The 19,203-nt window shown below is 39.5% G+C and overlaps 1 protein-coding gene across 6 annotated transcripts in view; it reads left to right on the forward strand.

Annotated features, from left to right (window-relative positions):
- GDAP1 (ganglioside induced differentiation associated protein 1) overlaps positions 1 to 18,171 on the forward strand; it is a 49,364-nt gene extending 31,193 nt beyond the window's left edge. For 2 of the 6 annotated variants that reach the window (XM_040262068.1, XM_040262069.1), the window contains 5 exons: positions 222 to 269; positions 9,010 to 9,183; positions 10,393 to 10,487; positions 12,936 to 13,050; positions 14,686 to 18,171. In XM_040262068.1, coding sequence (XP_040118002.1) covers positions 9,027 to 9,183; positions 10,393 to 10,487; positions 12,936 to 13,050; positions 14,686 to 15,068 — 750 coding nt within the window. In that variant the 5' untranslated portion in view covers positions 222 to 269; positions 9,010 to 9,026 and the 3' untranslated portion in view covers positions 15,069 to 18,171. Of the gene's footprint in view, positions 1 to 221; positions 415 to 9,009; positions 9,184 to 10,392; positions 10,488 to 12,935; positions 13,051 to 14,685 lie in introns of all 6 variants that reach the window. The other 4 variants (XM_040262066.1, XM_040262065.1, XM_040262064.1 and 1 more) reach the window with 4 other exon arrangements.
- Positions 18,172 to 19,203: the final 1,032 nt, after the last annotated feature.

Below are 19,203 nucleotides of genomic sequence, written 5' to 3' on the forward strand. Positions count from 1 at the left end.
GGACTGAATATTGCCAGAATCATTCTCATTACTTATCTTTTCTAACTTATAAGATTGAGCTGCGAGAATGTCTCACTTGTTAATTCCAGGAATAGAGTTGAAAGGAGTGTTGAAAATATTAATAACTCAGGGAAGCACAAAAAGGCTGTTTGCTGGTATCCAGGGATGTCATTTAATTAAAAGCCTACCTGTGTTTTGGTAACCAATGTGAACTCTTCCAGGTGCGCTTGGTAATTGCTGAAAAGGCATTGAAGTGCGAGGAACATGATGTAAGTCTGCCCCTGAGTGAGCACAATGAGCCTTGGTTTATGCGTTTGAACTCAACTGGAGAAGTGCCCGTCCTTATCCACGGGGAAAACATTATTTGTGAGGCCACTCAGATCATTGATTATCTTGAACAGACTTTCCTGGATGGTAATGTTAAGGCTATTTGTGATTTCTTGGGTTTACTTTCAACACAAATATATGTCTTCCCTCCTTCCTCCCATCCCTCCTCCCCTCCTTCTCTTCTTCCCTGCTTCCTATATCCTCCCTTCCTCCCCTCCTTCCTCCCTTCCTTTTGGTTTCATGATGGTTTAGTGCCAACAACCTTTTCCATTTCCATAAGCACACAAATAAAAACGGGTCAATAGCATAATTTGTATAAGCCAGTGTGACTCCACTGAAACGATTTCATATAAACTACCAATTTTAAGGTTGGAATTTCCCTTTTAAATTCATTGCAAGAAACCCTGCAGGTGTATAATTTGTGGTGGTGATTTATTAGCCTTGAAGTCAGATTCATATTATTGACAGCCTATTCTATGTCAGACATTTTGTAATTTCTGTTCTAGTCAGTCTTCAAAAAAAAAAAACACCTGAGATAGGCATGGTAGATTAATTATTCCCATTTTGTACACGAGGAAAGAGAAACAGGTTGCCTAAGGTAACATAGCTGTTTTATAGCAGAATGGGCTGGAATGTAAGCCTTTCAAATCCAGACCTTCCTATTACATGGACTGTCGCTCATAGTCATTGGTACTTACACATTGTCTTTGCTTCTTCCTTAATAACAAGCCTTTCAGGTAAACTGTAGCTTTAATATTTGCCCAAGATTATACAGCCAATCAACGACAGAACTGAGAACAGAACAGAGGGCTCTTAGCTTTCAGGCTAACAACTCGTCTGAAAAAGGAGCTGCATGATAAGATCCAATTACTCTTTCATCTGCTACCAGTTATGTGAATGTTAATTAGGCAGGATAAAACCAGACTATAATCTCAAATTACTGGAAGCTGAGAAAGGAAATTTTAAGGCAAAAAAAAAGTCTGAGGTACTTAGAAGAAAGATAGGTATAGGACCTAAATAGGGGTGGAGTTTGCCCCAGGGAATTAGATTAGCAACTTCCCTGGTGGCTCAGAGGTTAAAGTGTCTGCCTGCAACGCAGGAGACCTGGGTTCGATCCCTGGACCAGGAAGATCCCTGGAGAAGGAAATGGCAACCCACTCCAGTATTCTTGCCTGGAGAATCTCATGGACGGAGGAGCCTGGTGAGCTACAGTCCACTGGGTCGCAAAGAGTCGGACACGACTGAGCGACTTAGCTACCCTTATTCTTAGTTCCCTAGGATTTTGATTGGAGTTGGCCATCTATCTAAACCAAGGAGTTTAACTTGGTGTAATGAACTTCTTTTCCATCCATCATTATTTGCTAGCCCTTATAAGTCTAAATTCTGAGGACTGTACAGAAAATGGGGGCTAATTGATTTAAGACAAATTTTCTCAATCTTGAGCTTTTTGGAAATGGACAAGTCTGTTAAATAATAATTTGTATTTCTTGGGGGAAGTGATTATAATAATGTGAATAAGACAAAATAATTGCATAAGAATTCTACTACAAGTCATCAAAAACTTTAAAAAGATACAGCAAATGAAAATCATATTTAAATATTTTGTTTAGCATCCCTTGAACTACTATTACTAGCCTTTTCCGCCTCCTCTTCCTTACATTGTTTCTACTCTCAGATGTTCAGTAATGTTCAATGTTACTTCATAGTATAGTCATGTTAATGATGATTAGGCTTTATTAAATTTTTCTTTAGGCTTTTTCTTTGACTATTTCATAGCAAAACTGGAATGCATTCTGAATCCTGCTCAAGGTGAATACTAAGTTCTTACTACAATTTGTTGAATCAGAGGAGAAGGCATTGTGGGCTAAACATTAAGATGAAAATATGGAAACTAAGAACTTAATTCTGGTTGTACTGATAGAGTAAACAGACAATCAAGAATCCTAACTCGTAGTCTGAAACTTGATTTTTCTTTTTGTTCTCTTGGGAACTAGGTGTGATAGTTTTATCAGTTGCAGAGATAAAGCAATCCAAACAACTCTTATTTCACTCTTTGCTGTTCCCCAAGGAGAAGAGTCATTCAGTTGGGAAGGGTTAAACAAAGGTTAAGATTAAGGGAACTAAAACCTATAGTAGATATGAAGGCAGTAAGAAAACAATTACTTTATATAAATGAAGACTACTCTAGTTTCTAGATGAAGTTTATCTAAAATAAAAAACTTGTAAGCATTATCACAATGATCATTAACCTAATTTATATTTATTATTAAGAATTCATGGAGGTTAGGAAAAGTGCCAGACAAGAGAAAGACAAATATTATTCACTGATAACATGTTATTTAACATGTATTCCCTTGACTAGCTTCCCTGGTGGGTCAGAGGGTAGTCTGCCTGCAATGCAAGAGACCCAGGTTGGATCCCTGGGTTGGGAAGATCCCCTGGAGAAGGAAATGGCAACCCACTCCAGTATCCTTGCCTGGAGAATCCCATGGACAGAGGAGCCTGGTGGGCTACAGTCCACAGGGTCACAAAGAGTTGGACATGATTGAGCGGCTTCACTTTCACTTTCTTTCTTTCCATTGACCAGCAGCATTGGTATCACCTAGGAGCCTATTAGAAAGGCAGAATTCTAGACCCTACTGCAAGTCTCTTGAATCAGAATCTATATTTTAATAAGATTCCCAAGTGACTCATACATACATAGAAGTTTGAGAAGCAGTACTACAGATTATTTTGCATTAAGTAATTGCTTAAGCTTTAAGAAGTGCTGTAAAATACTTCTTTAAGTATGGCAGAGTTCTAGAATGTGTTGTCAAAAATTAAAAACAGTATTTTTGAGTATCTTGATTAAAAGGAACCAGCATAAGTTTTACATTACTGGAGAATGTCTCTAACACTTTAAAAAGTGGGTCTGTTGTGTGCTGGGCATAGTTCTTGGTATAGTGTTGCTTGATTAGAGCATTTGAGATTGTGTCATATGACAGCCCTGTGGAATGGCTAGATAAAAATAATGCATATTTTCCGATGAATAAACCACCATTCTGAAGAATATTCATTTATAAATTTCCTATACCATGTTACTTATTTAGCTATATTCTCTCATTTCACTTATCCTATGATAATTCTATCACTTTCATTATTTCATTTACTGGCAGACCCTGTATGCACTGTGAAGTCAGAGACAGTGTCTGTTTCAGCAACAACTACATTTCCAGTGCCTCGTATGGTGAATGTTCTCTAATGGGAGCTTAATAAATATTTTTGAATGATTAAAATGAATGAAATATTGAAAATAGATATCAACTTGGACAGGGATCTCTACTGGTGTTCTTTTAGGCTTCTGTTCTCTGATTTGAGTCTAACAATTCCATAAATGATTTGAATAAAGGCATAGAAATACTGTTACACTTGTGGATGTGTAAACTGCAATAGTTAAAATGACAAGTAGCTTATGAAATGCTTTGCATGGAACAATAAGATAAAGTTTAACAAGGCTAACAGTAGTATATGAATTTTGTTTGGAAAAATCAGCTTCGTTAATGGAGGGTGGGAGCCCTGGCTTGCTAATAAGTTACCAACAACATCCCACAATGAAATAAAAGACAAGTGTGATCTTGAGTTGTTTCAGAAGTGTAGGTTCTATCCTGAGCATGGCTAATTGTGACCTGCTACATTTGAGCTCAATGGAATATGCAGCATTTTGGTCAATTATGGATGGAACTTTGAGGAAAATTGACAAATTAGAATGAATAACACTTGAATGAATTTCATGAGGTGTGTAGTTGCCCATGGTTGGAATAAGAGGCTTTAAATGTATCCATGCATCTTCAGATGGATGTAGTAGTCAACAGGCATCACTTTTGCTGCTATTTGTTGGTATCTTTCATTAGTCTACCAACCGAGGCTGTACTAAAAATGATGGCTTGCTGGCCTGTACACTTTTCTCAACCTTTTTGTGTAATCAATATTTACATATTTACATCCTTATGCTTTTGGTATATTGTAATCTCTTTTAGTGAACTTTAACATGGCCACTAGATAATTAAAAAAAAGGTGAGCATTAAATAACTACAAAATACTAGAATGTATACTATTTATTATTGTCAAATAACTCATTGGTAACCTGGAATCAAGGGTGTCATATGGTAAATATTGAATTTTGGTAACTTAATATGTTATATAACAGTTCTCTGAAGATTATATCCCATGTCTTATGTCCATATATGTCATTTTGAATATTCTTAGGAAAAGAATTTGGTTTGGAAAGAATCCAAGAATCCTGATAGATCAAAGGATCACATATTAAGTCCAATTAGGAAATGTAAATTTATTTTATAAATACAGTTTTATCAATAGAAAATTAATTCAGATTTAAAAAATAATATTAATTCTGAAATTACTGTTACTTTATAGTTATTTATGTAAAGGAATTTCCAATTATTGTTAAGGTCATAGAATAAATAATTTTATGTCTGTTAATAAAAGGCTCTCATATATAATTGAGTAATATTACATACTTTTTAACACATCTATGAAATTGCAGATTAGCTCAAAGTGTGTAACTGAATGCAGAGAAAAGATGGTATATGGTAAGGGAAAGAAAAGGAGTCTTTAAAACTCCTGATTATGCCAATAAAAGTGGTTTTAAAAAGTAATTTAAAAAACTTTCTGTGATTTGTTCAGTTTTAGTGGATGCTAGGCTCCTCTGTCCATGGGCTTCTCCAGGCAAGAATACTGGAGTGGGTGCCATGCTCTCCTCCAGGGGACCTTCCCGACCCAGGGATCAAACTTGCATCGCCTATGTACGTCTCCTGCATTGGCAGGCAGGTTCTTTACCACTAGTGCCACCTGGGAAGCTAAACTCTTTTTATTGTTTGCTCTTGGGGAAACTGAATGTAATTTAAAAAAAATCGCTCAGGGCCATTCTTAGTCCACTCAGCAATACAGGGACTTGAGTATATATGGAGCGGATGTCCCCAGTTAAATGGATTGCAATATGATTTTATCCTTTCTTTCTGATTTCAAATTTTGTGCTTTTGTTTTCTCTCTTTGTGTATCACATCTTTCTGCTTTGTGTCTATCTGCTTGTTTCTGATTTGCTGCCTAAATTTAGTCTTGCCTTTGTCCCTACTCAGTGCTTCTACAAAGTCAGGTCTTACGCCAATGTATTTGTTTGTTCTTCCAGCTTAGTCACTAATCCTGGCTTCCACTACTGCAACCCTCCTCCCCAGTGCTGGAAACTTCTTTTATTGCTTTTTCTTTAAAATCCTCTGACTGTCTCTCCTGCCACTGTAACCCTTCAGTTGTTTTCTCACTCCTGACCAAGATAGACCCAGAAAAAATTTTCTTTTTTAAGTCCTTTATGAAAGGACTGGAAAATAAAAGAAGATGAGAATGAGAGGGAAGATTTTCTGTATCACTCAAAGGAAATTCCCAATTGTGTTTTGAAAAAACTCTTTTTCCAGAGGCAGCTGTCTGATGCTGATTTGTTGCTGGTGTCAGGAAGATGCTGGTAGTATCGTCATGTGGACAGGGTGTCCTTGAAGAGAGAAAGTGAGCTTGGAAAAGAACATGGGTTCAGCGGGTATCTGAGCCTCTGTCTGACAAGGCTGTCTTAGGAGATAGTTATATAGTTCATGGCGCACTGAGTAGAAGATTATTTTCAGGCGTTCAAACATTTGGATGCAGGCTTGGCCAGATGGACCTTTCCCAGAAAGCAATTAGACATTATTTTTCCTGCTCTCATTCTCTTTCCAGGAAGGAAGTGGTATGCTCTTCTGAAGTCAAGCCCCCAGCCTGGCCCCACAAAGCAGCCAGAGCCAGTAGCCATAAATTTAACAACCTGGGAAGCATTTTAAAATGCTGCCTCATTCATGGTATTAACCTGTGGTTCTTGAACCCCCCAGAGCAGTGGTTCTTAAACTTTAAGGTTTCAAGGCCCCTTTGTGTTAGAAGTTAATGAGGACATTTGAGAGAGCTTTTGTTTATATGGACTATCTATCAATTCTTATCAAATTAGAAATTAAAATTGAGAAAAGCTTAAAATACAAGAACATACAAGTCTCATATCCCGTTAACTGTCAGAGCGATGGAGTTTTTACACATTGTGTAACCTCTGGAAAATACCATTGTACAGTCAAGAGAGGTTAAGAATGAAGAAGCAATGAACATCTTAGTATTACTATAAAAACAGCTTTGATTTGTAGACCCTCTGAGGGTGTCTTCAGGAAGCCCAGGGATTTTCAGACCATACTTTGAACTGTTACCTCTAGTGGTCTGTGAATAAAATCCAAGAGATTTACTGTCTTAGAGGGGGAAAAATTACATCCTTGTTTTCACTAATTTCCAAAAGAAATGGATCATTTCCTTCATTTCTAGTGTAGGCAGAATTCAAAGCAGTATCAGAAGTGCCTGTGACTTTGTTCACATGTTCACACGACTGTGATGTATTAATAGCATTATTGTTATTGCAGATGTCTTAAAATATCACTTATGCCCCTTACTACATTGAAATTATTGTAATTATTAGATCTGCTGCTAGATCTTGTTAATATGTTAATAAAAGACACCCATATTACTATTTTATCATTTAAATTTACTCTGATAACATACTTTAATCAATTTTCTTTGCAATCCTATGTATTTTGTGCATTTAAGAACATTATTTTGGAGGTCAGTGGCAAACAAAAAGTTAAGAACTCTTAAGAATTTCAAGCACCTTAGAAAGCCTCCAGTCTGTTATTCTCATGGGAATGGCTACTGTGCATTATTGGGGGTACTGGTGACATTCTGAGATCCTGAAAGGTCAGTAAGAAAGTGTGACCTAGTTGGGCAAACCCACAGTGTATGAGCAGTTTGCAGCTGACATGTGATCCTTGGTCGTTCTAATGCAGACTTCAGAACTGGAGTCGCTAGTAGGGAATTAGGCACTTGCCCACTGAGGAGTAATCATCTTCTTTTTTTCTTAGAGAGTCAGAAATAGCCTATTCGCTTAAAAGCTTGTTCTTCTTGCTCTGGCATGATGAGATCTTGCCTGAAATGGTCTGCAACCAATTCTGAATTGTCAGTGCTTATGAATGAGTGTGGGATGCTCAAAAGGATTCTAAATTAAATAAATAACCCAAACTAAATAAGTGAATAAGCAAAAAGAAATGTATAGAGTAGAGGCTGTTCTTTTAAACCATTGGATTAGTAACCTTTTTGGCACTTTTTTAGAGGGAGTTTGAGAGTTAGAAGTGGGAATTGGTTCTGCAGGAACTTAGCCCTGGCCTCTGGATCACGTGGTTTATCTTTATTTTTCTTGGATAGTCTCTGAAAAGTATACCCTTCGAAGATGTTATGACGATGTAATACAACAGAGCACTGCATTAGGAGTTCATAACTTTGGTTCTTGTTCTGCCTCTAATTAGCTGTGGGCTCTTGGGAGAATGTCTCAGCCTCTATATGTCAGTGTTGTCATTAACCGCTCCAGAGCTTCTCCAGCTCAAATATTCCTACAGCTAGCAATTTGGGGACATATTCATTAATTCATTTATTAATTGAAATTTATTGAACACCTGCTATCAGCCAAACATTATATTAGGCAACTGGGGATTCAACAACGAATAGTACATGATCCCTACCTTTAGGAGTCTATAGTCTAGAGTTTAACCAACAAATGAAGATTTATGTGAAACCCACTTTCCAGAGAGAAAATACCAGAATTTCCCAGTGAATTCCATAAAGAGTAGCCATTCACATTCACAGCATCAACAGGAACACTCTTTTTTTTAAAAATTTTTTAATTGGAGGATAATTGCTTTACACTATTGTGTCGGTTTCTGCCATATACATCAACAGGATCACTCTTGGTATGTACTGGAACCTCAGAAGGTGTGGTCCCTGATCATCTTTCCACAGTGAGCCTTGATTCACTTAGCCAGCATTTACCAATGGCCTAAAATGAGACCTCGGTTCAAATCATGGGTTGGGAAATTCCTTTGGAGACGGGATAGTCTACCCACTCCAGTATTCTTGGGCTTCCCTGGTGGAAAGAATCCACCTGCAGTGTGGAAAACCTGGGTTTGATCCCTGGGTTGGGAAGATTCCCTGGAGAAGGAAACGGCTACCTACTCCAGTATTCTAGCCTGGAAAATCCCCATGGACAGAGTAGCCTGGTGGGTTACAGTCCATGGGGTCACAAAGAGCTGGACATGACTGAGCGACTTAGCAGACAGGAAATGTATGAGGCACTGTGCTGGACTCTAGATCATATGTTCTTTGCCCTGAAGGAGTTAATAGGGCAAAAAGATACAATAACTAATTAAGGCGATAAGGGCTATAAAGGAGTTTGTACCAAGTATTTTTTGTGTACAAAGGAAGGCACACTTGATCTAGTCAGATGTTGGTAATTGTGGGAGGTTGGAGAAGATTTCACAGAGGAGTTGGCATGAAAATCTGGACCTTGAGAATAGTGATTTGCGAGTTGGAGAAGTCTGATCATGGTTTGGAATCTGGTCTAGGACATCAGTTCAAGTTTTGAATGTTGAGGCTGGGAAAATATCATCCTTTACCTCCCTTCATATAATATTGAAAATGTTAATGATGAGGGGGCTGGTATTTTTCTTTTTTGCTTTTGGTTGTAACGTCTCATTTGTAACTTTTTCTTCAATGTTTGCGTATGTGTTTGTATGTATATTTTAGAAAAAACACCCAGATTAATGCCCGATAAAGGAAGCATGTATTACCCACGGGTCCAGCATTATCGAGAACTACTTGACTCTTTGCCCATGGATGCCTATACGCACGGCTGCATTTTACATCCTGAGCTAACTGTGGACTCCATGATCCCAGCTTATGCAACAACAAGGATTCGCAGTATGTAGAGATCTTAAAGACCTGCAATTCTGCCTCATGTTTCTTTTCATTCATTTTTGACGCCCAGCACATCTCAGGAAGACCCGGGGGCGGGATTGTTGAGTTTGCTTCATGGACATGCCTGTTACACATCGATTCATGTGCCAGGCAGATGGATCTGTGCTTCACCTGTTTGGCTGGACATTTATTGTCTTTAGGATCTGATTTTCCAGCTCTTGGCCTTGAAGACCAAGCATAGATAAAACTCAGAAGAGTGGCTTGTGGAAGAGTAAAGAACGTCACGTGTTTACAGGGACAGACAGACTAGGAATCAGAAAAGCTGGGGTCTGCAGGCAGTAATGGGCAATGGAGTTCACATTTCCGGTCCTTTAATTTTCTTTCATTATGTGAAGGCGGTCTCATCATTACTCTGCCTCTAAGTTCAGAGACTGGCGATCCACTGAGGTTGAGCTGTGACTGCTAGCTCTCTCCTTCCTCCTGTCCTGAGTGGAGGGATGGATCAGTGCACGGGATGAGGAGCAGGAGGTGTGCTCCGTGGCCCAGGGGTGGGAAGGGAAGGGGCCGTGGTCTACTGAGGAGTGACCAGGAACACTCACACCCAGATCTCCAGTTCCACCAAGCACGTTCTTCCCGTGACACCATGCCTCGCTTTTAGAGTTCTCTTATGCTGCTTTCCTTTCTCTTCCATGCCCTCCTCCTCAGTCTGCTCCTGTTCCCTGCTCTCCCTCCCTCCATCTTCCTCGTTTCTCTCGTGGCCGCTCACCTTCCTCGTGTTCCTCCTCCTCCTCATAAATACCCATCATATGGTTTGAAGCAACTATTCTGACCATAGTTCTATCATCCAGAATAAATATTTCTCTAAATAATGCTTTTTCCTTCCCTTCACAAAAAAAGTTTATTACGGAAGACTTGAAAGGTACTGAAAAGGAGGACAACTATTCTGCAGCTGGCACTCATGGTGTGCTGGCCGTGGCTCTAAGCACTTTCCAAGGTGCCTCTTATTTCCTCCTCAACCTGCATGGCAGATAGTCTCATAGCTCCAATTTAAAGGCGAGGAAACTGAGGCACAGAGAGGGGGGAGTCTGGAGCAGAGAGAGGGTGTGACCCCCCAGTGCATATGCTCTCACCATCAAGTTTCCCTACTTCTCCTTGTTTCTTACATGGAAGGGAGGAAATAATTTTCTGTTTCAAAACTGATTTCATCATCAGGCCAAATTGGTAACACGGAGTCTGAACTGAAAAAACTTGCCGAAGAAAACCCAGATTTACAAGAGGCGTACATTGCAAAACAGAAGCGACTTAAAGTAAGTAAACCAGGTTGTCCTCAACTGACATCTGCTATTTGTGTTAAATGGTCCACTTTTTGTAAATTAAATATCACAAATCATCAGTGCACATGTTACCTTTGGCTCATGCTCTGCTTTTAGAAAGAGTTTTTCTTTATTAGATTTGATATTCAGACCTAACGACAATTGCTTGAGGAGCAGATATTGCTCATGCTGGTTGCCAAGGCAAGTTATAAAATGTAAAAGCAGGTTAATAAAATATCATAGGAATCTGTCATTTCAGGTGTTTTGCACTTTGAAGTCAGCTGGACCTCTGTTTATGACTTTTTATACCAATAAAGCAATCAGCGAATTTTTTTTTTAATACTGTATATCTTCCCCTCACACCTTTCAGTTTTTTCCTTTTTACCTTTTGATCACCTTCACCCATTTCTCCTACCTCTTACCTCCTGCCTCTGGCAACCACTGGTCTATTCTCTGCATCTATGAGCTTAGTTATTTGTTTGTTTTGTTTTTAGATTCCACAAACAAGAGAGGTCATATGGTGTTTGTCTTTCTCTGTCTGATTTATTTCACTTAGCATAATTCTCTCAAGATTTAACTACATTGTTGTAAATGGCAAAATTTTTATTCTTTTTTGTAGCTGGAAAATATTCCATTCTATATATACACATCACAATTTTTAAAAATCCATTCATCTGTTGATGAACACTTAAGTTGTTCTGCCTAGTGTAAATAATACTGCAAGGAACATAGGATTGGAGGAAAAGCTTTACAATGTTGTGTTGGTTTCTGCTGTACAACAACGTGAATCAACCATAAGTATACACATATCCCCTCCATCCTGACCCTTCCTCCCTCCCTACCCCATTCCGCCCTCTAGGTTGTTACGGAGCACTGGGTTGAGCTCCCTGTGCTATGCAGTAGCTTCCCATTAGCTGTCTATTTTGCATATGATAATGTATATGTTTCAGTGCTGCTCTCTCAATTCATCCCACCCTCTCCTTACCTGCTGTGTTCACAAGCCTATTCTGTGTCTCTATTCCTGCCCTGGAAATAGGTTCATCAGTACCATTTTTCTAGAATCCAGATATATGCGTTATTAAGAATTTATGTTTTTGCTTTTCTTTGGCTAAATACCCAGAAGTAGAATTGCTGGATTGTATATTAGTTCTATTTTTAATTTTTTGAGGAACCTCTACACTATTTTCCATCATGGCTGTACCAGGTTACATTTCCACCAGTAGAACACAAAGCTTCCCTTTTTTTCACATCCTTGTCAACACTTGAAGTTTTTGTCTTTTTGATAATAGCCATCCTAACAGGTGAGGTAGTATCTTACTGTGGTTTTGATTTGTTTTCCCTGATGATTAAAAGTGTTGAGCATCTTTTCATGTACCTATTGGCCTTTGCATATCTTTGGAAAAATGTCTATCTAGATCTTCTGCCCATTTTTAAAGTGAATTGTTTACTTGCTATTGAGTTATGTGTGTTTGTGTGTTATCAGTCATGGCCAGCTCTTTGCAACCCCATGGATTGTAACCCACCAGGCTTCTCTGTCTGTGGGAATTCCCAGGCAAGGATAAGGGGGTGGGTTGCCATTTCCTCCTCCAAGGGATCTTCCCATCCCAGGGATCGAACCTGGGTCTCCTGCATTGCAGGCAGATTCTTTACCAACTGAGCCACCAGGGAAGTCACACAGCTCTGACCCTTCAGTTATTCATTCATTGGAGACTGCTGAATTTCCATTCTTAAACTTCCTTTGTGGTCCAGTGGTTGACTCTGGGCTCCCAATGTAGGGGACATGAGTTCAGTCCCTGGTCAGGGAAGATCCCATGTGCCACGTGCCATGGCCAACAAAGCAAAACAAAATCAACACAACCATCATCAGGACTTCTCTGGCTCTCCAGTGACTGAGACTCTGCATTGCCAATGTAGAGGTTAGGCGCTCCATCCCTGGTTGGGGGACTAAGATCCCACATGCTGCTAGGTGTGGCCAAAAGATTAAAAAAAAAAAAACTTAAGAAATTCCATTCTTGAATTGGACGTGAAAGGAATCTCTCTTTTTTTAAACTTTTTATTTTGTACTGGGGTAAAGCCGATTAACAAACAGTGTTGTAATAGTTTCAGGTGAACAGCAGAGGGACTCAGCCACACATATGCGTGCATCAATTCTCCCCCAAACTCCCCTCCCAGTGAAAGGAGTCTCTTTGTGCCCCTCATATTCTTTGTCCTCTCTGATCCTTCGGTCCCACAGGAGTTGCCAGTGGACAGTGAGTCTGGCCCCTGGGATAATTTCACGGCCAGGGCATTTTCCCTCAGGTTTGCTTTTGCTTTAGTTATTCTGTTTCTTCTCATTGTCTACAACAAACAAACTCCCACTGTGTAAAAATTTATATCTTCTCTGCTCTACGCTGATTATTTTTACAGGCATAAATAACCTACTTAGTTATTTTTGTTAATTAGTCAAAGCTCCTTGACCATGACAATGTCAAATATTTGAAGAAAATTCTTGATGAATTGGAGAAAGTCTTGGATCAGGTTGAAACTGAGTTGCAAAGAAGAAATGAAGAAACCCCAGGTAGGTTCTCATTTGTGTTCTTTTTGTCTTTTTCTGTGGACCAGGGGTATTTATGGGAACATTCTTAGATTTCACCCAAAACATTCTATAACCTATTTTTAACTGTTAGTACTCATGGACAGTTTGACTTATGATAGCAACGATAATACTGAATTCAACAAAACCCAGGTGTCTAGTTGTAATTGCATTTATATGAAATACAGCCAGTGAAGAATTTTTTTTTTTTGCACAACTTAAGTTATGGTTGGTAGACTCCTACCTGGCCTGTTGCACAAGTTTTAATTACAGTGGTTAGTTTGGGAGTGTTCTACTTGCTAGAACATTCCCTCAAGTTTTTTCCTTAGGTGGGGGAAAAATTGCAAATTGAAGTAAAGTATAACATGGGTGGGCTTCCCAGGTGGCGCTAGTGGTAAGGAACCCACCTGCCAATACTGAACACATGAGACATGGGTTCAATCTCTGGGTCAGGAAGATCCCTTGGGGGAGGACATGGCAACCCACTCCAGTATTCTTGCCTGGAGAATCCCATGGACAGAGGAGCCTGGGGCAGGGAGAGGTGGGGGCTATACTCCATAGGGTTGCGAAGAGTCGGACACAACTGAAGGAACTTAGCATAACATGGGAGAGAGCCTGTGCGTATGTGCAGGCTGGCTGGTGAGCGCCCGTCTCCCGTACCCGTGAAAATGAATTAAGGGTGAAGCCCAAGTGCAGACACATGGACTGTCTGCACTATTCTGACTGACCACAAAGCTGAAGACCATGTTACCTGCAACTTGCTTCACAACAGGGATTTTCTTCTGTTTTAAATAAGTAACCATTAACAAAAGCAGCAACTACTGAGTGACATTTTAGACCCAACCTTATAGATTTTCCTCAAGTACACGTGTCATTTTTTTAACCCATGAGGAAATATCTGTTAACTCTGTTGGCTTGGAGGCATGATAGACAGACTTCGAGCTCAAGTAGCTCTAGTGGCACCTAGGGACCCGGGTGCCTGTCAGGTGTCAAGAAACTGTCCCTTAGCTTTGGGATGGATTATTTTGATGTGGACCATTTTTAAAGTCTTTATTGAATTCGGTACAATATCACTTCTGATTTATGTTATGATTTTTTTCTGGCTGAGAGGCATGTGGGATCATATATTCCCCACCAGGGATTGAATCTGCACTCCCTGCATTGGAAGGTGAGGTCCCGTAGCTTGGGATACATTTGCACGCCCCCCTCCTCCTTTTTTTAAGCATAGAATTACTCGCTGAGTGTGATTGTCAAGAAAATGTAACATGGCCTCCATCTTTTGCTATATTCACCCTTGCCCTCAGCACTAAGAGCAGAGATGCCAGCCAGAGTCTGTCTGTACAGTGTGTGGATGTGTGCTCAGTAACTCAGCCGTGTCTGACTCTCTGTGACCCTATGGACTGTAGCTCACCAGGCTCCTTGTCCATGGGATTCTCCAGGCAAGAATACTGGAGTGGGATGCTATGCCCTCCTCCAGGGGATCTTCCCAATCCAGGGACTGAACCTGTGTCTCTTACATGTCCTGCAGGGGGAGGCAGGTTCTTTCCCACTAGCACCACCTGGAAAGCCCTCTTGGCATAGCACTTGCCCTTAACCCACCGTGTCCCTTTCTCCAATTAGAAGAAGGCCGCCAGCCATGGCTCTGTGGGGAATCCTTCACCCTGGCAGACGTATCGCTCGCTGTTACACTGCATCGGCTGAAGTTCCTGGGGTTTGCGAGGAGAAACTGGGGAAATGGAAAGCGGCCCAACTTGGAAACCTATTACGAGCGTGTCTTGAAGAGGAAAACATTTAACAAGGTTTTGGGACATGTCAACAATATATTAATCTCTGCGGTGCTGCCAACTGCATTCCGAGTGGCCAAGAAAAGGGCCCCAAAGGTTCTTGGCACCACCCTTGTGGTTGGTTTGCTTGCCGGAATGGGATATTTTGCTTTTATGCTTTTCAGAAAGAGACTTGGCAGCATGATATTAGCGCTTAGACCCAGACCAAATTACTTCTAGGTGGGTGGGATTTAGTGGTGCCATTCATCCAGCCATTCAGCTAGACCTTCTCCACTCTTCCAGGTCCAGGGAAGAATGACCCTGGGCAACTAGTAACAAGCATAATTGACTTTACTCTTTGGCTAGCTTATGTGAGAAAAGGAGGTAACACAGATGTTTTTGTGTGCTGCTAACTCTGACAGGACTTATCTGCAAACCTCTTCTAACTCATCCTTAAAACATGCACAAAGTCAAGATAGGTGAATACTGACAGGTAGAGGAGAGACCTTTAACTCAAAATTCCAGTTCAAGTTCTGGGTTATTTGGGGGGAGAACATTAGTATTATGAGCAGACAGTAATGATAACCTATGATTTTCCATAACTCTTCATCTGAGACTATCTGGGTGTGTTGAATAGTTTGCAGTATTTTCTCCTAGAATTCAGAAATCATCTTTGTTACTCAACCCAGGTGTTCAGACAGCAGAAGGGCACAGCAGTGTTTCATACTCTCAGCTTTAGGCTGAAATAAGGGAGGCAAAGGGACAAAGGAAGGGAAAAGAGAGGATGAAGTCTATATAATGATGGCAATAGAATGCAACCTCCATGTGCCTCCAATGCCATTCATGGCCGCCTGTCCCCTTAGTAAACATTACATTTGACTGCTTGTGGCTACAGCGCACACATCCTCATGTAACCGAGGACCTTGGAGAAAGAGGACTAGAGAGTCACTGGGGGAAGCTGGCTGGAGAAAATGCTGGGCTTTAAACTTACAGCACCTCACCTTAGTGTTGATTTTAAATTAACATGTAAGGTGTTAATAAATCACAGTCATTACTTTAATAAAATTAACGGCTTATCTATTTGGGCAAGAGATACCTACTGGAACATGTCTTGATTAACATTTACATGAAAATCTTAAATGACACTAAAATTTCTTCTTGGTTCCCCAATTTGAAGGTACCTATGAGATGTCAGTCCCATGGACTGTTGCAAACAGTCACTGGAAGCCTTGGCCTCTCCCGCCCTTTTGTGCACACAAGTGGCATTTAGGTGAATGTCCCAGGTAGTCACTGACATGGCATGTGGCTGGGGAGGGGATAGTTTGATGATCTGGGAGTGGTAAGTAGGCTCATTCTTCATGTGGAGAGGGTGGTGGTATGTTAAAACAAAAACTATTGTCTAAGCCTTGCATCTATTTATTGTCTTCAACAGAACCTTAAAAGGTTACAGGGAGGGAGGAAGTCTAGTCTTGGTCCTTGGCAATGAAATACCAGGGAGATGAAATAAGTCAATAGATAGTGATTCCACCTACATTCATTCATGTATGTCTTGGCACTGTGGGGGGTGCCTCAGTCCATCTGGAAGGGATAATTCCAGTATGTCCCATCAACAACAATGGGGTTTGTGCTCAGGAAAAATCTTTCCTGGTGACGGGAAGGTGGAGTTTCTCTGGAGTTGGCCAGAAAGACATGGGGAGCAGTGTTGGGTCTGATGGGAAGTATGCATAATGAACAGAGCTAAGGTTCCAGCAAACAGCAAAAGCTTGCTTGGACTGCCTCAGATCGACTGTGCAAATGGCTAAAGAATGTACTGATTTTTTCACTAATAGGAAACAGTCCTACTTACTAAACAATGACTTTGATGGTAAAGTGATTCTATAATTCATGTATCAGTTGTTTCAGAAAAGCTTGATGAACTCGATATTCCCTATTGACAAAAAATTAATAAAATGTCCAGTGTAAACTCCATCCAACAAGAATTAACAGACTGGCAGCTTTTATAATGTCTTGATTTTGAGCCTTATTCCACTGTTGTATAGAGTGTTTAATTTTGTTGCTGGGACATTCCAATCCATGTATTCATAAAAGAGCCACAAAGCTGATCATTCAGTAGTTCAGAGTGTTTCTGAGTTCTTTATGTCATCCTACAATAAGCAAGAATCCAGACATGAAGAAATCAAAACTGGATTTTTATAAAAATCTACAAAGGCAAAGGGTTGTTGATTAAAGATTTTAAGGTCAATGCTGGCTTTTCCTTACAATTTATATTATTACTGATCAGTAGAAAAGTTAATGAAAGTATTTGTGATTTTCAGATTAAATTTCATTGGAAATAGGCTTCTGTCACATTTAAAGGGGATGCATTTGTGGCGATTTTTTGGATACCCTTAAGTTTATACTTTTAAGATATTTGTTTAGGAGTATAATGACCACTAGGTGTCGCTGTTCCGCCAGTAGTTTGAGATTGGGCTTTCTCTAGGTTCAGCAAGCCTTCTGAATGTTTCAAGGGAAGATAAACATTAATGACCTTAGTTTCTGAGATGAGGGCATCTTCATCAGATCATTCATCTGTAAAAGAGCTTGAGGCACATGTAGTATTGATCTGTAATGCTTGGAAGGGATAACTGTACCACACAATGTCAAGCTAAAGAGCTGAACATATCCTATTAGCAAAATAGGCACTTTTACATATTCTGTCTTTCATGCTCATTAGTAGACTGGCCAGTGTGCTCAATTTAATTTCCAAAATTTGTGTAAATACCACAATTAGAAAAATGCCTGAGATACTACATTTACGTTGGCTATTTATGTCTTAACACAAATACTATTTTATTGTTATTGCTGTTATATGCCTTTTGGATCCACTTTCCTTAATTGAAGATAGTTGTAAATTGCTTGCTCGATTTTTAGTAATTATTGATATTGACACCAGAGCTGTAGATTTTTTGGTGTTGTTGAATGTAATAGAGATCAAGATACTATTCTGCCTGTAAGATCACTAAAATTAATTGGAAAATAAACATGTATACTGAAAGTACTAATTTTGTAATCTTTTTAAGAAATTGGATTGTGTTTTTCATTTAATGTCAAAGCATAATGTCATAATTAAAGTAAGCAAAGTAAGCAAAAGTCAGTTATTAAAAATATTTAGTTATAGGATGTTTTATTTGTAACATAAAAATTACTGACTTGATTTACTTAAATATAGATAATTTTCCGGTTAAAATGAATGGTGGCTTAAATAATAACATATTTGATACTGATTATTAAAGGAATTTTTGCAGACAGCCACATGATAAGGTATGAAGCATGAAAATGAAAAATGCAATATATATTTTTTTTCCAAAACAGTTTTGTTACATGTTTGTGTGCATGTTCAGTCGCTTAGTCGTGTCCTGTTCTTCGCTGCTCTGTGGACTGCAGCCCACCAGGCTCCTCTCTCCATGGAACTTTCCAGGCACGAATACTGGGATGGGTTGCCATTTCCTTTCTAGGGAGTCTTCCTGACCCATGGGTCAAACCCGCATCTTTTGTGTCTCCTGCACTGGCAGGTGAAGTCTTTATACCTGGGAAGTCACATGTTTACTGTCTTTCAAATATAACTCTTTTTATGATATTTATGTATTCCTTTTATTGAATCATGGATTATGAATAATTCAAATTACTATCCATATTTCTAATCTTGTTGAGTTTAGCCGTTATTCTAATCATTAAATAGAAGTTGAGTGCTACTTTTGTTTTACATTGAACAAAACCAACTGAATAAGAATCAAACTGACCTCATTTTCCCTGAGTTTGCAAATAAAAGGCAACAATCTTGAATGTCATGGAATGTCAAATGCATATATCACTCTACAGGCTGCTCAGAAAAGAAAAAAACACTGTAAGGACCGAAAAATCAAATTAATACAATGAATAAATTAGTATTAAGACATAATCTTCATCTTGTTTGTGCTAAATATTTGGCCTGTTTATACTGTTGTTTTCTACTTAGTCCTACCAGAATACCTTGATTTTCTAATTTTCCAGAACACCAGTGATTTGCTCAGTAGGGTGCCTGCGTGCATATGTGCATGCTAAGTCACTTCAGTCATGTCCAACTCTTTGCAACCCTGTGGAGTGTAACCCACTAGGCTCCTCTGTCAATAGGATTCTTCAGGCAAGAATACTGCAGTGGGTTACTAAGTAGGATAGTAGATTCCAAATCAAGTGATGAAGTATAATTTCTAAGAGGGGATAATAGTTTTGTTTTAAATCGTTATTACATTATGAAAATGAAGAGAGGGAGAGAGGAGAACTCATGTTAGGGGTTAGGAAGGCAGTACACTGATGAAAACAGTATACTGTCTTACTTGTGCCTGAGTTGAGCCCTCGA

This window comes from Oryx dammah, unplaced genomic scaffold (genome assembly GCF_014754425.2).
Source record: "Oryx dammah isolate SB20612 unplaced genomic scaffold, SCBI_Odam_1.1 HiC_scaffold_19, whole genome shotgun sequence".
Classification (NCBI taxonomy): domain Eukaryota; kingdom Metazoa; phylum Chordata; class Mammalia; order Artiodactyla; family Bovidae; genus Oryx; species Oryx dammah.